This window comes from Lycorma delicatula, chromosome 4 (assembly GCF_047948215.1).
Source record: "Lycorma delicatula isolate Av1 chromosome 4, ASM4794821v1, whole genome shotgun sequence".
NCBI lineage: Eukaryota > Metazoa > Arthropoda > Insecta > Hemiptera > Fulgoridae > Lycorma > Lycorma delicatula.
This window is the reverse complement of record NC_134458.1, coordinates 159788645-159811016: the sequence shown is the minus strand read 5'-3', so window position 1 is coordinate 159811016 and position 22372 is coordinate 159788645. Positions and strand designations below refer to the sequence as shown.

At 33.4% G+C, this 22372-nt stretch overlaps 1 protein-coding gene across 5 annotated transcripts in view; it reads right to left on the bottom strand.

Moving 5' to 3' along the window:
- Positions 1-9619: 9619 nt before the first annotated feature.
- The window catches only part of Rbpn-5 (Rab GTPase-binding effector protein rabaptin-5), an 86441-nt gene continuing 73688 nt past the window's right edge, over positions 9620-22372 (bottom strand). For all 5 annotated transcript variants that reach the window (XM_075364608.1, XM_075364610.1, XM_075364609.1 and 2 more), the window contains 6 exons: positions 21809-21902; positions 20431-20618; positions 18466-18601; positions 18080-18232; positions 11470-11544; positions 9620-9979 (listed from right to left, as the gene is read on the bottom strand). In XM_075364608.1, the coding sequence (XP_075220723.1) occupies positions 9812-9979; positions 11470-11544; positions 18080-18232; positions 18466-18601; positions 20431-20618; positions 21809-21902 (814 nt within the window). In that variant the 3' untranslated portion in view covers positions 9620-9811. The remainder of the gene's footprint in view (positions 9980-11469; positions 11545-18079; positions 18233-18465; positions 18602-20430; positions 20619-21808; positions 21903-22372) is intronic.

The window sequence follows — 22372 nt, the reverse complement described above, 5'->3', positions numbered from 1 at the left end:
TCGATACAAGAGGAACTGAAACACTGCTAAAATTCGGTGTAACTACTCTGTTCAGTTCTGGAAACTCGAGGCTACTCATCATCTCTACTAAAGTTAGACCACTCCTGTTTGTTATGGGGCCTCTGAAAGAGGCATGCTTTGAGTTAAAATCACCGGCTACAACAGCAAACCGGTGATTCCATCGTCCCCAACTCACCGATCTCATTTAGGAAATCTTCAAAACCCACATAAGGCGAGAAGTAACAGCTAAACAATATTACCTCCGTTAACGCCAACCACATATAACCTCCTCCCATTCCAGTCCTCCTAACAGGAAAGCGGGCACTCATATCCAGGATTTCCGCATCCTGTCGGCCGTCCAGATATCATATGCGGTCCTGACAGTGTCAAAAGACAGGGTCTGCCACAATCACGAAATCCACATCCCGGTCCAAGACGAACGCAGCAATCTCATCATGAACCACAGGGCTCCTAGCAGCATTTATCTGAAGAATCTTCATACTTTCTTTGAAATCCTGCAGTTACGTTCTCCATATGAGTGTCCCTCAGTATTGCACACAGGACATCTAGTTACAATTACCTGCTCGCAATCCTTCTTCTGGTGTCTCTCCTCACCACAGTTAAAACACAACTTGGTTCTATCCTGCAACAAATTGTAAGGGTCCTGACCCTTACAATTGCAATGTCCAAAGACCAACATTTAAAGCATCATTCCTCCTCAGATCTCAATGAGACTCTATACGCCACCCAACCAATTTTGACTCGGCCTGCCTTTATTAATTAATCCGCAAAATCAATGGGGACAGCCACTGTCGCCACCTTAGTAGTCCCAAAAGCAGGCGTAGTGGACACTACTTTTGCCAATGAATGACTGTAAACTTCACTAGATCGCTACAACCGTAATGACTTCATCAATATCTTAATTCCTAGAAGGAAGTGGACTTTCCTACCTTGCCTCTCTCCTAGAGTCACATCTAGCCATTGACACTTCAGTAAGATCTCCTGTTTTATTTTTTCAGCTATCTGACCGTCGGCCTTCACTCTGATTTGTAAGTCCTCCTTAGGTCAGCAGATATATGTTTTAACTTCCTTAAGCAGGTCCGTATATGAGCATTACTCACCCTTAACTACCACTGTAGTGGTGGGAACATCCGCAGGCCTCACAGCTTTTTCTTCAGCTCTCCTTTCTTAGCAAGATCAGGGATTCTCTCTAAGTACACCAGATATTTCACAGAGCTCCTCCAGCCAAAGTATTCCACTGTCCTTCTCATAGACTGGCCCAGAGTGTCAGCAAACCCAGTAAAACATACTTTGTTGTCTGTATTTATAACCCTTGACACCGCCTGTAGGAGGTATTTCATAGTCTGTTGCTCTCCTAACACAGAATTAACCACAATGATATATACTATTTTCTTCCTAGCATTGATCTCATCAACAGCAAGGACCCCTGCAGATGACCATTCTACCAGGACCTCATCTGCATTTAGCTTCCCGTCCTGGCTATGCTTCCTGATCCATGGCACCTTAACTAAAACTTTCTTCTGTACACCTATATTAAGATTACCAGCAATGTCGAATATCATAACTTTTCCAACATCTTTGGCTTCTGGAGGGTGCTCAATCAACTCTGTGTACTTGAATAATTGTTTTGGTCATCTTTTGAATATCAGCCTTACCAAAACCTCCTCCACCCCTTCCTCAAGAGCTAATTATATCTCCTGAATGCTCTGAACTAATGCCATTTGCGTAGCCAACTCGACCGTTATCTTCTGCAAAGCAGTAGGCTCTGAAGGGGCCAACCGTGCACTTCTCAGATCTTCTGCTATCTTCATAAGTTCCCCCAGCTTCTTGGAACACTCCTTGATCTCTACTTCCGTGATTACATTGGCCACAATAAATTTATTCAAGGACTTGATTTGATTGCCCAACTCAAACAGTATGCATTCAAATTTCATCCTCTCTGAATATAATTGGTCCGTTTCATTAATCTCGTCCACCCTCCTTCCTTTTAAAAACCTATCTAGGAAGCCCATTCTAATAGGAGATTTAATGTTTCTTCTCCTGGCCCATTCTATCACTACCTCCAGTGATACAGAGAAATCAGAGCCACCGGCCTTTGTTTTCTTCTTGCCTCTTCCTTTCAGGGGTGATGATCTCACCCTTTTCACAGTCCCCTTACTAGGGGCAACCACTGTTTATCCTTCACCCTTTTAAGCATCTAATTCCTGAAGAAGTCCAGCTCCAAGCGGATGTACATCATAGTTTTAGCCACAGATGCCTTCTGATGGACTTTCTTGCTAATTTGTTTCACAATGGCAACACTGTCATTGTTGGAGGACGTGCTGCCATTGCCTCCCACTAACCTCAAAGTAGTATGAGACACCAAGGCATCCCTATAAAAATTGCTTTCTTGCCATCTGGCCCTCTTACTTCTGATGGTGCAGAATTCTACCTTCTCAGAACAAGACCCACCAGCCAAGTCAACAGTCGAAATTGATTTTTTGCTGACATCAACCGCAGTCTCCGTAGAGGAGTGGACCATAGTTTCAAGCTTATTTTCAGTAGCACCAGACTCCTTGGGAAAACCCACACCAACCGCTACATCCTTAGAAGTTACCTTGCAAACCTCAACATCATCCTCATCAGATGAATCACCACCTGCCTCTTCACCACTCCGCAAGTACATAGCCCATTTGTCTCCTAATAAGATCTTCCTGATATTTCTTCTCCTTCCTCAGAGCTTTAAATCTATATTTTTGAATGAGTCAAAGGGCTTCTAAATCTAAGACTGTCTCTGCTTTTTTTTAATTCATATTCGGCCTCTCTTGGATCAGATTCTCATTGCCCCCATCCATATTCAACGGCCTTAGCAGCCCTAACACACTTCTGCGACCCATTATATTTTTCCTTTTTCCTTCTTAAAACCTTCTCTAGTTGTTGGCATAGCACTATGCCAGTTTTTATTTGACACTACGTCAAATTCAGACATTTTTCCACCACCCAATAATCATAAACAAATTTTATCAGTATGTAAACAAAGCCTCAGCAACACAAATTAAATTCAGAATAATCCTATTAATGAAAATTAATCAAAACTAAAATAAATTGCTCCCCAATTACCGGTCCACCACAAGAAACAAAAAAAAATTATAAATAATAAGTAAAATTGCAGAAGAATAGTCTAAAAAATAATTAAGAAGATAGCCTAGTAACCTATGAGGCTACCTAGAACATAAAAAACGAAAAAGAAACAATCATACACACCACTGTCATACAAGAACATCCACACAACTGTAGTTCAAGCTAACATACTGCAACAAAACAAAAATACTAGCATATAACTTGTTATACATGAATAAAAAATAGTTTTCAGTAACTACTAGCGGCAGCAACTCTTCTGACTAAACTGCCAACTATTAAGGGTTGTTTAATAAATGTAATTTCATTACTGATTTATAATGATATTTTACCATAATTTACATAGAAAAAAAGGTTTGATATAAAATCAAAATATATATTGAATTTTTAACTAGTGAACAATGTTTTATAGTTTGGCAATGTCGATTTTTGATACCAATGTAGACACACTATTTCATAACTATTAGATGTGATCTAGTAAACATAATGTTATCTATTAATGATTACAACTGTTTATTGTGCAACTTAAAAGCTAAATAGATTGAAATAAAGATTATAGAATAAATTGAAAACTTTAATAACAAACATTATTTTTTTTTTATCAATCTTGATTGTCACTACCAATCTAGACTTCTTCACAACTATTATATGTGATTTAGTAAATCTATGTCATTATCTATTGATGAAAATGATTTTTAACAATTTATATATACAAAAATTTGGCAGATACAAAAATTAAAATATATATAAAAATTTAATTAATAATCAATCCTTTATGGTTTCGGACAACGTCTGTTTTGGATACAAATTAATTTTTCATAAATTACAATATCATTAATACGTAATGACATTAAATTTACTCCATCACATCTTATAATTAAATATCAATATCAGCCTTGAACCAGATTATCAGTTTTTTAATTAAAAAAATAGATGTAGTACCTCAGTACATTTATTGAAAATGACAGAAGTAACTTAAGACTAAATAGCTAATTACATATTACAGGTTTTTCAACTTAAATAGAGGCCCCATCACTCAGTAGTAGTTACTAAATGCACATTTTTGTTAAAATGCACATATTGGTAAGAGATAGGTAAAATAATATGGAATATGTTGGTACAACTGGAACTGGAGTGAGGGGGGATTGTTTACTGCTTGCATATTTTAGTACTATCAGTCTGTGTCAAGGATTGACTTTTGAACAAAGTTTCATTATCGTGTGTTATTGTTTGTTAAAATGCAGTTTCCATTTGAAGAACATGTATTTATGATGGAAACTTATTTAGACACAAAATCTCATGTTGTATGTCGGCGAAAGTTCAGGGAGAAATTTGAACTTCCGCATAAATTTTTTCTGAAATGTTATTCATATTAAATTCATGCGTTCCATGAGCTAATTAATGCTGATTACATTAAAAGGGTTCAACACTACTGTTACAGAATCAAGAACTTCATCAGAGGCAACACTGGCATTTTAGAACAAGTGGTGCGATGAAGTGTGGTTTCACCTTGGTGGGTATATTAACAGTCAACCCACCGGGTTGGTCTAGTGATGTAGTCTTCCCAAATCAGCTGATTTGGAAGTTGAGAGTTCCAGCGTTCAAGTCCTAGTAAAGCCAGCTATTTTTACATGGACTTTAATACTAAATCGTGGATACCGGTGTTCTTTGGTGGTTGGGTTTCAATTAACCACACATCTCAGGTATGGTCGAACTGAGAATGTACAAGACTACACTTCATTCACACTCATACATATCATCCTCTGAAGTATTATCTAAACGGTGGTTACCGGAGGCTAAACAGGAAAAAGAAAGAAGTGGGTATATTAACAGTCAAAACTACTGGACCGAGGGCTACTGAAAACCTGCACATTTTCTTTGAATCTCTTCACATTAAAAATAGGCATACAATGTATGATTTCAAGGCGACAAATAATAAGATCCTTGTTTTTTTTTTTTAAAAACTGGATGCTGCTGGCTACCAAGAAATTATCCAACAGTTCATAGACACTGCAAGAGGATGGGTGTGACTGCTGGTTGCAAGAGACAGCATCACTTGGCAAACAGCTTGTTCTACTATGGAGATGATGCTGCAGGATTTTTTCGGTGGCAGAATCATTTCTTAAGATTTGTGGCGATCAAGATCACCTTATCTGACTATTCCACACTTATTTCTGTAGGGGTTACTTAAAATAAACTGATTATAGGAGCAATTCACACTCCCTGCAGGAATTTAAGACAAGCGTTACCAATGCCATCCCAGAAATATACAGGGTACAGCTAACAAGAGTAGCCAGGAATATGGTCAAACATATTGACAATCGCATATGTGGATGGACAGCATTTTCAAACATCTTCTGTAAATTATTATGCAAGTGGTTTGCCGGTAAACTATTATTTATAGACTAAATGAAGTGATGGGGCCTCTTTTAAGTTGAACATCCTGTACTACGAGCAAGTTACAGTTTTTCTGGGTTTTTTTTTCATCAGAGGTTTAACTGGTCTATTATTCTCCATACCTTTATTCTGTACTAACCTTTTAATCTCATCGTATTTATTATATCCTAAATAAATATAAATTATATCCATTTTTTAAATTAGAATTTTGTCTTCCTTCTTACATTTTTACCTGCTACACTTCGTACCAGTACTAGTTTTATTAACCCTAGGTGATTTAATAAATTGTCTGACCTTGTTTATATCTATAATTCTGTCATATTTCTCTTTCTTCCTACTTATATTAATGGCTCTTTTTCAAATTTATCAACACCCTAGTTTTCAAAGTTCTTCATTAATACCACATTCCAAAGGCCTTTTTCATTTTCCTTTCTGCGGTCTACGTTTATTAAAGTAAGGACTACAGTTCATATAAGTATTTTAAATAATTTCTTTCTAATTCTAAGTTTGATACTAGCAGATTTATTTTTTTGCGAAAACATTCTTCCTGATTATGGCAGTATGTTTTTGATTTATCATTTAGTGTTAATGTAATTTTCTTTTTTGTAATTAATTTTTTTTTTTTTTAAGTAATCTGCATTTTTAAATATTTTCTTTTGTTATAATATGATATATCTTAATATTTAATTCTTCTTTGTCTTGTCATTTCCATCAGATTTCATCTTTCTTTTTTAATTTTAATTTTCAAACTGATTTTCTCTCTGATAAAAAAAGCCACACCATTCAGTAACTCCTATAAGCCACTTTCTTTTGGCCCAAAGAATATTGTCATTAGTCACTTTGTCACTTAAGATTTATTAGTTATGTATACATTAGTCATATATATATATATATATATATATATTAATCATATTGTCACTTTGAATAGTTACTCCACTCTCAAATTTTCCTTCAGTTCCTTTAGCGCTTCTTCTACGTACAAGTTTAAAAACAATAAGAACAGTTAACATCTTTGTCTTTCTGAATCAGAGTTTGCCATTCATCATCTACCCTTATAACTGCTGCCTGATTTTTTTGTTAAAACACATATTTAATTTTATTCGTATCGAACGTCAAAGGTGATATTTCAAATTGAAAGCACCAAAATATAATGAGTAAAGGTAAATTTTAGAGAAATATTTATGAATAACAATTTTTAAAAATCTCCAAATTAAATTTCTTAAGTGAATTTTTAGGTAAATTTTGTTAGTGGTATTTTTTATTTTATGTTAACTTTTCATTCTCTGGCCAATAGTGGTTAACATACTCATCTATAGATCAAGAGACCATGTGCTCAGATCCTAGTTTGTAGTTTTCTCAGATTTAGTGTAAAATTTTAACTACACCAAAATTATGAAATAATTTGAAATAATTGAAATAATATGAAATAATATCCAATTAAGATTGTGCAATATATTGAAAAAGTGGATGAAAAACAATTACATTTTTTATAAATTAATGGCACTGATATGCATAGTCAACTCATTAAATATAATCATCTGCAATCACTGTAAAGAACAAAATGTTTTAATTTTAAAAATAATTTGAATGATTTGAATATGACTTACTTTATTGGTAAACTATTTTTCAGATTAAAGAAGTTATGACAAAATAATTGCATTAATTGAAAAACAGATTGATGCTGCTTTAGATCAGTATAATAAACTTGGAAAGCTTTTACAAATACAACAACAAAATAAAACAGTAGCTTCAGTAAACAGTCATAGTAAAGGAATACGAAGTGAACTTTGTAGTGTACTATTTTTAAGTTTGTTAATTTTTGTTTATTTGAAAAAATATGCCTGTATTATGTTGTCCCTTTGAAAGCACTGCAAAGATATAAACAACCTTTATGCATAAGATTTTTCCAATCTCGAATTTCTGGAATATATGAGGGCTGTCCAGAAAGTAACTTACGTTTTGAAATAAAAAACCAACCAAACAAAAAAAATAAATTTTATTATATACATTTGAAAGGGACAATCTTAAACTATTTTTCTACACAGTTGCCATTTAAATTGAGGCGCTTATCTTAACGATGCAGAAGCTTTTAAATTTCTTCACTGTAGAAATCTTCTGCCTTAGATTTTTGGCACCCATCTTGCACAAAACTTGTGTTAACCAAGCTTCCCTGAAACAATTTCATGCAGTAAACTTTGTGAAATTTGGGGGAACTGAAGTGAGAGTTTCATAATCGTAATGCAACGATTTTCATAAATTTTATCTCTGACTATTACTGTCAGTTCATCAGTCAACACAAAGTTGCTGATGAATTTCAATTGGTTTGAAGTATTTTGCCAGTAAAAACCTAATCACTGAACACAACTCACAACTTGCAGGATTTTCTATTGAAGCACACATTTCAATAATTCACAACGAACAAAGTGGAAAAATCACAGTCCACACACTAAAACAGCTTGATGTATACTGAGTGCAGAAATGTTTTGACGCCAAGATGGCAGCTCTATCGCCACCTATCTCCACGATAGGCACAAACTTAAGTTACTTTCTGGACCACCCTCGTACTTTCCAAGTGTAACTGTGCTTTCAGTTCACTCAACAATTTTTTTTTTAATATCCTCAACAATTGAAAATTGTTTCCCTTTCATGGGTGTTTTCCTAAGAAGAGAAAAAGTACTCACAGGATCATGTCTATAGTGGATATAGTGAGTATAGAAAATGTACTACGATTATGATGTTATTTTTGCTAAAAAAATGCCCAATTGTGTAAAGTGGTGTAATTTCTGTGAATTCTTTGATAAATCTGAATGTTTTTGCATATCGCTTTATGCAAATGGAATAAAATGTGCTCTTTACTTAGTATCTAGTTAAAATTCAGTGCACAATATTACGATAACCAAATAAGAAATAATTATGTTTTGATTGCATTTTTTTGTTTATCTTCAGTACTTTTTATTTAACTACCATTATATATATAAAAAGTATGAAGGAAAAGAGAAAATAATACAGATAAACAAACTGTAATACGAGTTAGATTCATGATTGTTAAATTTATATAGACCAGGTCATTAATTAAGAGGTTACTGCCAATCTCCATGGCCAAGTAGTAGTATCTCGGCCTTTCATCCAGGGGTCCTGGGTTAAAATCTGACAGGTATGGCATTTTTCATACTCCATTTCCATATACAAGCTTCTCTCTAAGCTTCTATGATGAATTAATTCATCAAGAAAAAAAATTTACATCAATTAAAATTAAGAGAAAATTATATTTTACACACTTTTAATCTTTTTAATGAATTTTCATCATTAACATTTTTGTAAAAATGTATTTAAAATACTCAGGGAGTAATTTTTGGATAATTCTAATATTTGTGATTTAGTTACTAAACTAAATGTAATTTTATTTTTCTTCTGATTATACTGATTATGATAGTAAATTAAGAGTCAGTAGGTTTGATCTAAAATTATAAAAATAGTACAACAATTATTTATCACCACTGCACTTAGCAGTGGATATTTGTTCTTGTTAAAAGTGAATCTATGACCTTAGTGTCTGGCAAAATCACAAAATATCTGATTAACAATGCCTTAAACAGAATATCAGAAGTTTAAAATGCACTTAAAAAATACTAAGTTAAATAGTACATATTACTAATATGGATTAAAAGAAAACTGGAAAACAAATTAACTATGGAAAAAATTAATACTTGCATTTATGAAAGATGTTTTTCTTCTTTCTTTTATTGTTCATTAACATTATGCAAATGCCTTTCTCAAATGAATTTATGAAAATAAAAACACTGCAATTCTTCTCATAACAGACGTAATTGCCACAGACAGTTGATTATTAAATCACAAAGTATAAAAAAAAGTATTGATTTTTATAAAGAAGATTGGTTTTAAATAAAGATACTGGTTTTTTAAATACAGCGAGTTGAAGTGAGCATGATAATCATATGGTCACTTCAACTGGCTATCATGCAAAAAGTTAAATCAGTCAAAACTGTGTAAACGTATCTGACAAATAATTTGTATGTACTTAATTAACATAATGACATTTTCAAAGATATATTTTGAAATAAATTTAAATATTTTAAAATTTTATTTATTTAATAATTAATTAATATTACATAATATTTCAATAAAATATATTTTAATATCCATAGCGTGTACAAGATATTATACTCTTAAGTCATTTTAACAAATTTCATCCAAAGATGTTACTTAAACAGACTAGTAGTACTATTCATTTTTGAGTAATTCGATACACGATATATTAGTTGTTGGAATGTGGTGGTTCAGTGCTGAAATACGGTGCAGTATCTTGCACAAGCAGAGTATGACACACATCACAAACCTTTGATGGTCGCTGGTTAGGCCCGCTTAGTACTGTGTGTGTTAAACATGGTGTACAGAACACACGACCACAATGTCTACAGTGTTGCTGAAAAGATAAAAATAATTATTAAAATAAATTTGAAAAATCTGTAATATTTTAAAACACAATAGAAGAAAAGAAAAATCCCAAACAATTAATTTCCATTTTTTTTTTTTGCATTGTTTTGCAGCTGAAACCATTTATTGTTAGTAGTTTCTCAAAACAGGATAATGGTCTGTTCAATAAAATAACAAAACTTTTGCTATAAAAATTTTTAGAACTTCCCTGGGAGTTATTTGTCCTTGTCACCCCCAAAGGAAGGACTTCTATAAGAAGAGGACCTTAGTACACTAATCTTAGTGGTGTTACTACTTCAGGAAGCACTAAAAAAAGTTTTGATAAGGTAAACATTTACTAAAGGTTTATTAAGAAACTAGCTTTATTAAGATCTTAATCAGGTTGAATCTTTCTCTTTCTAACATCAATTTGAGTTAGGGAGACAAAAAAAGTATGCTGTAGCCAGGTCAGGAGAGTACAAGGACTGTAGCCCTTTCTAAAACTAAAGGTAATAATGCCAGTTAAAATAATTTGTAGTAAAAAAACTGTCAACATGACCTTGGTGTTTGATCAAACTTGACACGCTATTATTGCTGACACACTTTTGTTTCTGCTTATTTTTATTTGGTCTTTATAAACTTTTCCCCGCTGATTTTGAAGACTGAATTTTAGTTCAACATTGCAACCATACAACCATCTTAATCACCTATAATGATGTTACATAAAAATGTTTTGTCATTTTTGATATGACTTAACAATCCTGCCAGATTTCAACACAGAACGTTTTGGTCTTGTTTTGCCTGCCAGGGGCATCATTTTCTGTGATTCAATGCACTTGAAAAGGTTAAAATATTTTTAAAAATTAACAAACTGAGATGCTGCACTTACCTGTTTGTTCCTACATACTCAAACAATAATTAGAATGCCCATGTTCTTTGACTACTGTGACATGAGAGGTATCTGTCATCATTCCACAATCTTCCTGAACACAGATTATGTGTTCAGGAAAACACATAATGTGGACAAATTATGTGTCTACAGAAAATGCATATTTAGATTCTGTAAACCAATCATAACAGTAAGTATAAATGAGCACAAACATCACGACAAGCTTAAATTAACAACCATTGTTTTTCCAAGTTATATAAAATTTCACATTTGCATGTAGCTCACAAAAATCATTAACAATAAAAAAATGACAAAATGAAAAAATAATCATATACTTTAATGGTCACAGAACATCAACTGCACTACTCTTGATAAAATTTATTAGATCTCACTTTACAAAGCAGTATCAAGTATCAGTCAATAAAAAAACTACTAAGGTTAAAGCAATTATGGGTGCTCTTCCTAGCATATCATTGATAATTTTTTTTATTACTGATAACTGATCAAAAAGTGTCATTTAAATAGAAACACCAGTAATTAATTTTTTAAAATTATGAATATGATAAAGGCAGAATAGATGAATAAGATAAATTCAATAATTAAGAAACAACCTTCCTTCGTGTCACTGCAAATGATTGCCTACATCCTGGGCACTGCTCCACATCTTCTTCATGTTCCCATCTCACCTATAACCACAAAAACACATTACAGTTTTATGGATAAATAGTATAATGTAATAATAATAATAATAATAATAATAATAAACCTCATGTGGTACTGGGACCATCTGGAGAATAGTCCCACGGGATCTCCCCCTGTTGTAAGAGGCGACTAATCGGAGTAGCAATCTGCTATCCCTCCCCCTAATATTCCCATCTTTTTCTTTCAGCTTCCTCCCTTTTCCACGGGAACCAGTGGGTGAATTGGGTTTACTTGTAAGCTCCCTCCTCATTCCTCTTTAAAACCTGGCCGTAGGTATAAAAGGCCTCCCCATTTTATGATGGAGTCTCTGAAGAAGTATAATTTGAGGAAATGGCCACTACCTGAGGATCGTTAGGACACACCTGGAGCTGGTGCTGGTGCTGAGTGCAACAGCATGCAAACCACCAGTGTAGGAATGTGCTGAATGTGCTACTGGATCACAAATCTTGGAACAACAAAGTGCAGAATTACCATTATTTCCTGTTACTCCTCCTCTATCATTGAATGTCGGAGGCCCTAACAAAACTTCTGCACGTGCCTGTTTTAAATGGAGTCATAAGGATAACTGTGATACATAACACAGTGTGGGAAAGACAAAATTAACTATCATGTGAAGATGTACCTTGAACTCAAAAATCTTCGACCAGATTTGGGCAAATTTACTGAACAAAACATATGTGACCGATTTAGGTATATTCTTAGAAAGCCTGTTATCACAGTTAATGAACAAAACATGATTAAAATGAAATCTTTATTAAGTATTTCAGTAGCTCAATTACTACTACTGACCCTGATGTTTAAATGCAGATACCAATCAGCATTATTTCAGCATTAATTATTATTATTTCGTTTCTGGAGTAGAGTACAGTGCATCTAGCAAAGAACCCAACACAGGTGAGACCTCAAAAATCAATGAAGAATTGGAGAGGAATGTTTATATGTATGCTGGAACGAATCCAAACCAAAGAAATCCTCTACCAAAATTATATCCAAATAAGAGGACGTTTCAACTATTGGGTACAGTTAACACAATTCTCAGCACAAGTACCATATCGACTTTGCAATCCTTACAGTTACATGCGTAATGTGCTGCAAAAACTGTATTAAGTGCCCAGAACATCAATCCTGAACCAAGGGTGGCTTCAGGTCCGATAAGAATATTACAGGTACCAAAATGGAAGAGAAGAATTGAGAATAAAATAAAGAAATTCATAAGTGATATCACAAAGTTGTCAGTGTGGAAGGAAAGACGTGACCAATGTAAACAGCATTTAAGTGATAGAGTCAAACACACCCTCCTCTATGAATCATGAGACCTTGCCGTTGGTGAGGGGGCTTGAGTGCTCAGGGATACAGAGTAGCTGGACCGAAGGTGCAACCATATCGGAGAGGTATCTGTTGAGAGTCAGACTAAGGAATGATTCCTGAAAGAGGGCAGCAGCTCTTTCAGTAGTTGTTAGGGGCGTGAGTCACAATGACTTAAACGGCCGTATCAACATCACTCAGTCCTCTGAGTACTGCGCAGCTGAAAGCAATGGAAAACTACAGCTGCTTTTTTTCCAAAAAAATGTGGCTCTCTGCATTTTCACATAGCAATAATGGAGGCGCCTTCCTTGGTAAAATATTCCGGAGGTAAAATAGTCCCCCGTTCGGATCTCCGGGTGGGGAATACTAAGGAAGGGGTCACCAGAAAATTAAAAAATAACATTCTACGAGTCGGAGCGTGGAAAGCTTAAAAAAGGTTGGTAGGCTAGAAAATTTAAAAAGGGAAATGGATAGGGTGAATGTGGATATAGTAGGAATTAGTGAGGTTCGGTGGGAAGAGGAAGGCGACTTTTGGTCAGGTGATTTTAGAGTAATTAATTCAGCGTCAAATAATGGGCAGGCAGGAGTAGGTTTCGTGATGAACAAGAAGATAGGGAGGAGAGTGGAGTATATCAAAACGCATAGCGATAGAATCATTGTAATAAGGATAAAATCAAAACCTAAACCGACAACGATTGTTAACGTTTATATGCCTACATGCGCCCATGATGATGATGAGGTAGAGTGTGTATACGAAGAGATTGATGAAACAATTAAACACGTAAAAGGAGATGAAAATTTAATAATAGTTGGAGATTGGAATGCAAGCATTGGAAAAGGCAAGGAAGGAAATATAGTGGGTGAATACGGGCTGGGCAAAAGGAATGAAAGAGGGGACCGACTTATAGAGTTTTGCACGAAGTATAATTTAGTAATTGCCAACACCCAATTTAAAAATCATAATAGAAGAATATACACTTGGAAAAAGCCAGGCGATACTGCAAGGTATCAGATAGATTATATCATGGTTAAGCAAAGATTTAGAAATCAACTTGTTGACTGCAAAACTTACCCTGGAGCAGACATTGATAGCGACCATAATTTGGTGATAATGAAATGTAGATTGGGGTTTAAAAACCTGAAGAAAAGTTGTCAGATGAATCGGTGGAATTTAGAGAAGCTTGAGGAAGAGGGGGTAAAGAAGATTTTTGAGGAGGACATCGCAAGAGGTCTGAGAAAAAAAGATAAGGTAGAAAATGTAGAAGAAGAATGGGAGAATGTTAAAAAGGAAATTCTTAAATCAGCAGAAGCAAACTTAGGCGGAATAAAGAGAACCGGTAGAAAACCTTGGGTTTCAGACGATATATTGCAGCTGATGGATGAACGTAGAAAATATAAGAATGCTAATGATGAAGAAAGTAAAAGGAACTATCGGCAATTAAGAAATGCTATAAATAGGAAGTGCAAACTGGCGAAAGAAAAGTGTTCAGAAGTGGAAAGAGAAATGAACATTGGTAAAATAGACGGAGCATACAGGAAAGTTAAGGAAAATTTTGGGGTACATAAATTAAAATCTAATAATGTGTTAAACAAAGATGGTACACCAATATATAATACGAAAGGTAAAGTCGATAGATGGGTGGAATATATTGAAGAGTTATACGGAGGAAATGAATTAGAAAATGGTGTTATAGAGGAAGAAGAGGAAGTTGAGGAGGATGAAATGGGAGAAACAATACTGAGATCTGAATTTAAGATAGCATTAAAAGATTTAAATGGCAGAAAGGCTCCTGGAATAGACGGAATACCTGTAGAATTACTGCGCAGTGCAGGTGAGGAAGCGATTGATAGATTATACAAACTGGTGTGTAATATTTATGAAAATGGGGAATTTCCATCAGACTTCAAAAAAAGTGTTATAGTTATGATACCAAAGAAAGCAGGGGCAGATAAATGTGAAGAATATAGAACAATTAGTTTAACTAGTCATGCATCAAAAATCTTAACTAGAATTTTATACAGAAGAATTGAGAGGAGAGTGAAAGAAGTGTTAGGAGAAGACCAATCTGGTTTCAGAAAAAGTATAGGGACAAGGGAAGCAATTTTAGGCCTCAGATTAATAGTAGAAGGAAGATTAAAGAAAAACAAACCAACATACTTGGCGTTTATAGACCTAGAAAAGGCTTTCGATAACGTAGATTGGAATATAATGTTCAGCGTTTTAAAAAAATTAGGGTTCAAATACAGAGATAGAAGAACAATTGCTAACATGTACAGGAACCAAACAGCAACAATAACAATTGAAGAACATAAGAAAGAAGCCCTAATAAGAAAGGGAGTCCGACAAGGATGTTCCCTATCTCAGTTACTTTTTAATCTTTACATGGAACTAGCAGTTAATGATGTGAAAGAACAATTTAGATTCGGAGTAACAGTACAAGGTGAAAAGATAAAGATGCTACGATTTGCTGATGATATAGTAATTCTAGCCGAGAGTAAAAAGGATTTAGAAGAAACAATGAACGGCATAGATGAAGTCCTACGCAAGAACTATCGCATGAAAATAAACAAGAACAAAACAAAAGTAATGAAATGTAGTAGAAATAACAAAGATGGACCACTGAATGTGAAAATAGGAGGAGAAAAGATTATGGAGGTAGAAGAATTTTGTTATTTGGGAAGTAAAATTACTAAAGATGGACGAAGCAGGAGCGATATAAAATGCCAAATAGCACAAGCTAAACTAGCCTTCAGTAAGAAATATAATTTGTTTACATCAAAAATTAATTTAAATGTCAGGAAAAGATTTTTGAAAGTGTATGTTTGGAGTGTCGCTTTATATGGAAGTGAAACTTGGACAATCGGAATATCTGAGAAGAAAAGATTAGAAGCTTTTGAAATGTGGTGCTATAGGAGAATGTTAAAAATCAGATGGGTGGATAAAGTGACAAATGAAGAGGTATTGCGGCAAATAGATGAAGAAAGAAGCATTTGGAAAAATATAGTTAAAAGAAGAGACAGACTTATAGGCCACATACTAAGGCATCCTGGAATAGTCGATTTAATATTGGAAGGACAGGTAGAAGGGAAAAATTGTGTAGGCAGGCCACGTTTGGAGTATGTAAAACAAATTGTTGGGGATGTAGGATGTAGAGGGTATACTGAAATGAAACGACTAGCACTAGATAGGGAATCTTGGAGAGCTGCATCAAACCAGTCAAATGACTGAAGACAAAAAAAAAAAAAAAAGTCAAACACATTCTCAAATTACAAAAAAACCAGTCGAGATGACCCAGAATTTGAAACAAAAATGGACCTGCATATTATCACTCTCAAGCAAACGATTGCAGCTCTGGGGAAAAGACTATGACGATATAACATATTGAACAAGAGAAAATCTGAAAACAGGAAATTTGGCCTCAACTAGAGACAGTTTTATAACAGTCTCAATGAAGCACATTGCACATTACACAGGTGGTCTACCAACCATGGATACTACCATAGAATATTGGAGCTGACTGTAGACCGGTGCTGTGAGCCATAATTCTCAGGCAGAATGGATACAGAATGAGGCAAGAAGATGTACATCAATCATGGACAGACCCGTAATTTCCTCCGATGATATCAAACAAGCTGTAAAAAAGTTACAAAACTGGAAAACAGCAGGACCTGATGGTATTCAGAATTTTTGGTAGCTCTCCATCCCCCTTTGGTGACGATTTTGAATGATTTGGTCTGCAGTCCTTCTGAAGCACCCACTTTTATCTCCCAGGCAGTTATATACCTGAAACCAAAATCTACAGAAACCCCAGATCCAAAAAACTACAGGCCAATCATGTTTGAATACAGTGTACAAAATTATTTCCTCAATACTGGCTCGTAAGATCACTACTTATGTAACAACTGAAAACCTTCTCACTGAGGAACAGAAGGGTTGCCGGAAGAATGTTAAAGGTTGAAAGAAACAGTTGATCATAGATGTGATAATAGGGGGGCAGGCAAAGAGAAGGAAAAGAAATCTGTCAGTTGCATGGATATATTATCAGAAGGACTATGACTCGGTGCCTCATAGCTGGCTTTTACTTATTTTAAAAATACATGGCATTCATCAAAATATTATTGATCTCCTTAAGAAGTTAATGAGTTCATGGTATGTAGAACTGGTACTTCCTAGAGGAGGAAATAAGTCAAAACCAATCGCAATACAACGTGGTATTTTTCAGGGCGATACTTTGAACCCCCTGTGGTTCTGCCTAGCTGTGAACCCTCTCTCAAGTATGTTGCACCAATCAGGACGCAGTTTCAAAATGACTGACAAAGGGAAAGTGTATATACTATTAACCATCTAATGTATATAGACGATCTCAAATTGTATCCTAGCAATGATATAGAGCTTACAAGTTTGCTGAATATTACAGCCATATTTAGCAATGATATCCAGATGCACTTTGGTGTCAGGAAATGTGCCACTCTAAAGGTTATAAAGGGAGAAATTGAGGATGTTCCAAAAACCAACAGTTTGCTGAGAAATGGAGAAATATGGCCACTAGATACAGAGGACACTTCCAAATACCTTGGTTTCAAACAGACCCTCATCACAAACAATAAATCAAGCAAACAGCAATTAGAGAAAGTATTCAGAGAAAGACTCCGCAAAATCCTGGAGACAGAACTCAACGCAAAAAACAAAATCAAAGCCATTAACTCTTGTTGTGTGCCAGTTCTCACATACTCATTTGGGGTTGTTCATTGGTCCCACACAGATCTTGAAAACCTGAACATCATGGTACGCACAACATTAACAAAATACCGGATGATCTGAAACATCGCCATTGCACAAAACAATAGTTATATCTGACAAGGGCTACTCTCCTCAAAAACTGAATGATGACAATTTCTAACCCAATAATATTACAACCAGTGATAGGATCCAAGCATGGAAATCTAAGGCACTCCACAGTAGATTTCCCCATTCTCTTGAAAATGCCGATAAGGACACATCTATGCGTTGGCTGAAGGACAGGTCTCAATTTGGAGAAACTGAAGGGTTTATCCATGCCATCACAACAAACAATTACAAAAAGTTCATAGAAAATCAGAACATCAGTGATGAGTGCAGAGTATGCTATCAATCATCCTAATCCTTATAAATGATAAATAATTCACAGATATAAAATAAACATGTTTATCATTACTTTTGTAAAATTAATATACCTGAGTATGTGAACTTCTTATACGTTCCAATTCTTGTTGTAATGATTGAGATAGTCTAACAAAATCCTTTTGTACAATCTCACTATTATGTAGTTCAGTTTGTAGCGATGACAGACTACTTCTTAATTCTGATACTTGTTCTTCCAATTGTTTCTAAAATAATAAAAATATAAATCACAAAAAAAATCCATGTATTTTGTATATGCAGTAACATAGCTACTATATAAAAATACAAAAGTTTATTTACAACCAAACACGAGCATGTACTTTTCTTTGTCACAAAGTTTTTTAAAAAATATTTTGGCATGAGCAATACAACTACTTACTGCATAGCAGCATCATGTTAAAAAAAAGAAAAATTATAATTACTTTAAAATATTATTTACCTTAGCATTATTAGTAGTCAAAAGTTGCATATTAATATCTTCAATTTCCAATCTCAAATCTTTCTCTTCATTACTAACTCGCTGTATCATCAGCTGGGTCTGATGACGAGCCAGTTCACTTTTACGCAACTGTGATCTAGATTAAAAATAACATTAACTGTTTTACACAGAAATAATAATTCTTAAAATAAAAATTATTATTAGACAATTAATATTGTCTGCCAAACTCTTAACGTTCTGGAATAATAAGCTTTAGCATAATGTAAATTACATGCATTTTAACAACACATATTGCTTCTGCTTAAACATATACTGATATGTATAACATGTTATGAATGAAGAATATAGTTTTGAATAATACCAAAATAATTGGAAAAAGATTTTCAATTCACAATAGGATTTTGGGAAAAATTTTCAACAAATCGTAGCCTTTACTTCTATACTTTCAATAGAAATAAATATTATAATTTGCACTAATTTCCTTTCCAACTGGGTGGGTGTCCACTACCTAGAAAATTGTTTGGATATCCCAATTTACGTTTTTACTCTTCAGTATACATTTTTCTTTCTACAGCATATAAACAAGTTTCTGCCATTGTAAATGTCAGTAACATCTTAACCACAGCATTAGAAACTCTCTACAGACATTTGTGATTGATAAAAATGTCATATTTAATAATCTAATTTATACTGTGTGATTTCTTCTTTTGCTTTTCTTCAGAACTAATTTTCAAATATTTCTCTGAAAGATTTTTAGGACTCCTAGGATATCCTAGATTTCTAGGAATTTTCCTTTACCCAGTTGTTATCTGTCAATTTCATTCTCTAGCAACCTTAACAAAAATAATTATAATTATCTTTAATTATCCATAATTATCTTTTAATTACAGATAGGAATTCAATAATCTCAACTTTTATAGGATTTAAAAGGTAGATAAACTCTGTAAATTTTATCAGAAAGAAAAAATTCTAATCAAAACCTTGAAAAATATTTATGTAGTTTAAATTATATGTACCTTAATTTTGAAAAGGTTGTTAACAGCATTTAGGATTCTTACTGAACTGAGGAATAAGTCTGTAAACTACTTTGTATGGTATGGTGTATGGTATTTGAATATGAATCAAGGAAGGCAGGAAGAGAAGCATCTAGTGTTTTGAAAAATATATGAGAAAGAACGGAGAAAGATGAATAGACAGACAAGAGAAAAATGAGAAAGTATTGAGAAGAGTAGAAAAGGATAAAAAAACAACAACTGGAGTGCTTACAGACACTGAGAAGGAAAGAAAGAGGCTATAAGGAAATCAAAGAAGATGTTCAAGCTTAAGAAAAGTGGCGAACATTCAATTGAAACTTGCTGAAAAACAAATAACTAAGAAAAGATTTTGTCCCTGAAAGTATTCTAAAAACTTTCTTCTGAAGCTAATTACAACACGTTTTTCAAAAAATATATCCATTCAAGTTTCAAACTGCATTTTTTATATCTTTTTTTTTTAAGGCTTAAGAACTTTATTTTACATGAAACTTGTGAAAATTCTTCACTGATATTTTATGTAAGTAGTCAAAAAGCCATGAATGGTATAACGTTGAGTAAATAGAATAAGCAGTCCAATAAAATACAATAATTTTTTTTAGAATTTTTTCTGAGCAAATAAAATTATTAAAAAAATATTTTAAGGTGAAAAGACCCATACACATTGTAAGACATCACAAATTTATAGGGTTAAGATATAAATCCATACTGTATGTTACAATGCAATGTCAAATTACTATCATCATAATAGAGATAATGGATTAATCTGGTAATCTTTTACAGAATGAAAAATAAATGATTAAGAAAAACAATTCTAAGAAAACTTCATCTTAATTTAATTAACATAATCTCCAATTGTATGAATTCAGACAAATTCATACTCAGTGTATGAATTCATACAAATGTATGGGCAGCATTTATGAAAACAAATTACTTCAGAGATTCAATTTCAACAGTCAATGAATTGTTTAGTTGCTGGCTTGACTTATTATCCACTTGGGTCTGGAACATTTGAAGCTCTGCTTCTTCTTTTAAATTTGCCACTTCCTGTTCAGCAGCTTCCTGCCCAACACGTGCTGATATCAGATCCTCTCTGCACTTGAGTAACATTTCTTGTAATTCCTGAAAAAAATCAACAGTAAAATTCAATAAAATTGTGTAAGTAATTAATAACTCTCATTAATAAAATTAAAAATACTGTACATTTAATGGGTATACAGTAACTGGTTTACCTTCCACATATTATCAAATATCTATAAAATTCATTAATGAAAATAAAAATTATGAAATCTTCCAATTAATATATCCTTAAACCATAACGGGACATTATTCTACCTTGATTAATAAGCGAGGCGTATTTACAATTCATGCATAATTTGCAAACATCATTACTTCAGTACTGTGCAAAATTATTCCATCCATTCTGAACTGACTTCCTTCATTTTTTTATAAAACTGCAGATATCATAATCAAAAAATCTATTTACACATTTAAAATGCTGAAACTTGAAAAATGGTTTCAGTTTTTGAGATAAAATAAATATGAAACTGGTAAAATTCTTCACCAGATAACTGAAATATGCATAAATGACATAAACAATAAAACAAAGAGAACTCAAGAATGTGCTTATGTTATAAATAGCAGGCAGCTGGTCTATTAATTGATGGTGATTTGGTAGGTACTAAAATCTTAGTACTTCTTTAGTCAACTAAAATCTCTGTAAGAACAGATAGTAAATAGTTTCTTACAGTAATGTCCTAGTCTTGTCTCTTCCTGAAATTTCAAGTATCATTCTCAAAGAGATTTTGTTACACCATTTCAGTAACTAAAAATTAAAATTAAGCTAAATGCCAACGATGTTTTTTAAGGAGCAAAAAGATAAGTGTGCTTTGATCTCTGAATGATGGTTAATGCTTTGACTCTAATAGAATACAAGGACAAAGGTTAAGCACTTTATATTAGAAAGCATAAATTAAGATTGGCTTATCACAAAATTATGTTCACTTTTTTTTTATAAGAAAAGGTATCTGTCTGTTAAATTTGTGTACAAGGCTCAACAGTTGCCCACATCTGGTTGTTCAAACCCAAAAAACTCATCTCATTATTTGGCTAGAACCAAAATAGATCATCCTCTATACAACTGAGACTTAGTTCCAAGCTATTTTTCATCTGTTTCTTACCTTAAGAGGTTTTTTCCAGTCACTGTTTCGACAATGACAATATTAAGATGACCGTTTTATAGCCGATAGATGCATTTACAAAAATAAAGTTAAATGTAATAAGTTAAATGCAACATAAATGTAGTATCTCACCTCAACATTATCAGGTAAATTAATAACTTCATCTTGTAATTCTCGTGCATTAGCATTTCTTTTACCAACAAGATTTTCATTTTCTAATTGCAACCTTGAAAAAAACATAATGACATTAATAGCAATTATATACTTAAAATGGAACAGATAAATGAAATTATGCCTCTCTATATGATATATATACATATACATATCTTTTTTTTTCTTTTTATTTAATCAATACTGCATTAAAAGGTTATTATAATTAAAACAATATTTCTGATTAGAAAAATCTCAATACTAATTTTTGTATAAGGATGATACTGAATTGTATTGATACTGTATAAGCATGAACTTATCACAATAATACTGAATCCATATTGGCCTTTATCAATACACTTTCAATTTAAATAAAAACTATAACTCAAAATAATTAACTTTACAGACAACATTTATAGATTGTTATACGAACAGAGAGATTTGTTTCAGTTCTGAAATTATTCAGTTTATCTTTCAGTTGTTGACTTGCTACACCAATCAGAGCCTTAATAGTGCTCCTTAAGACACATTTAGCGTTTCTGAAGA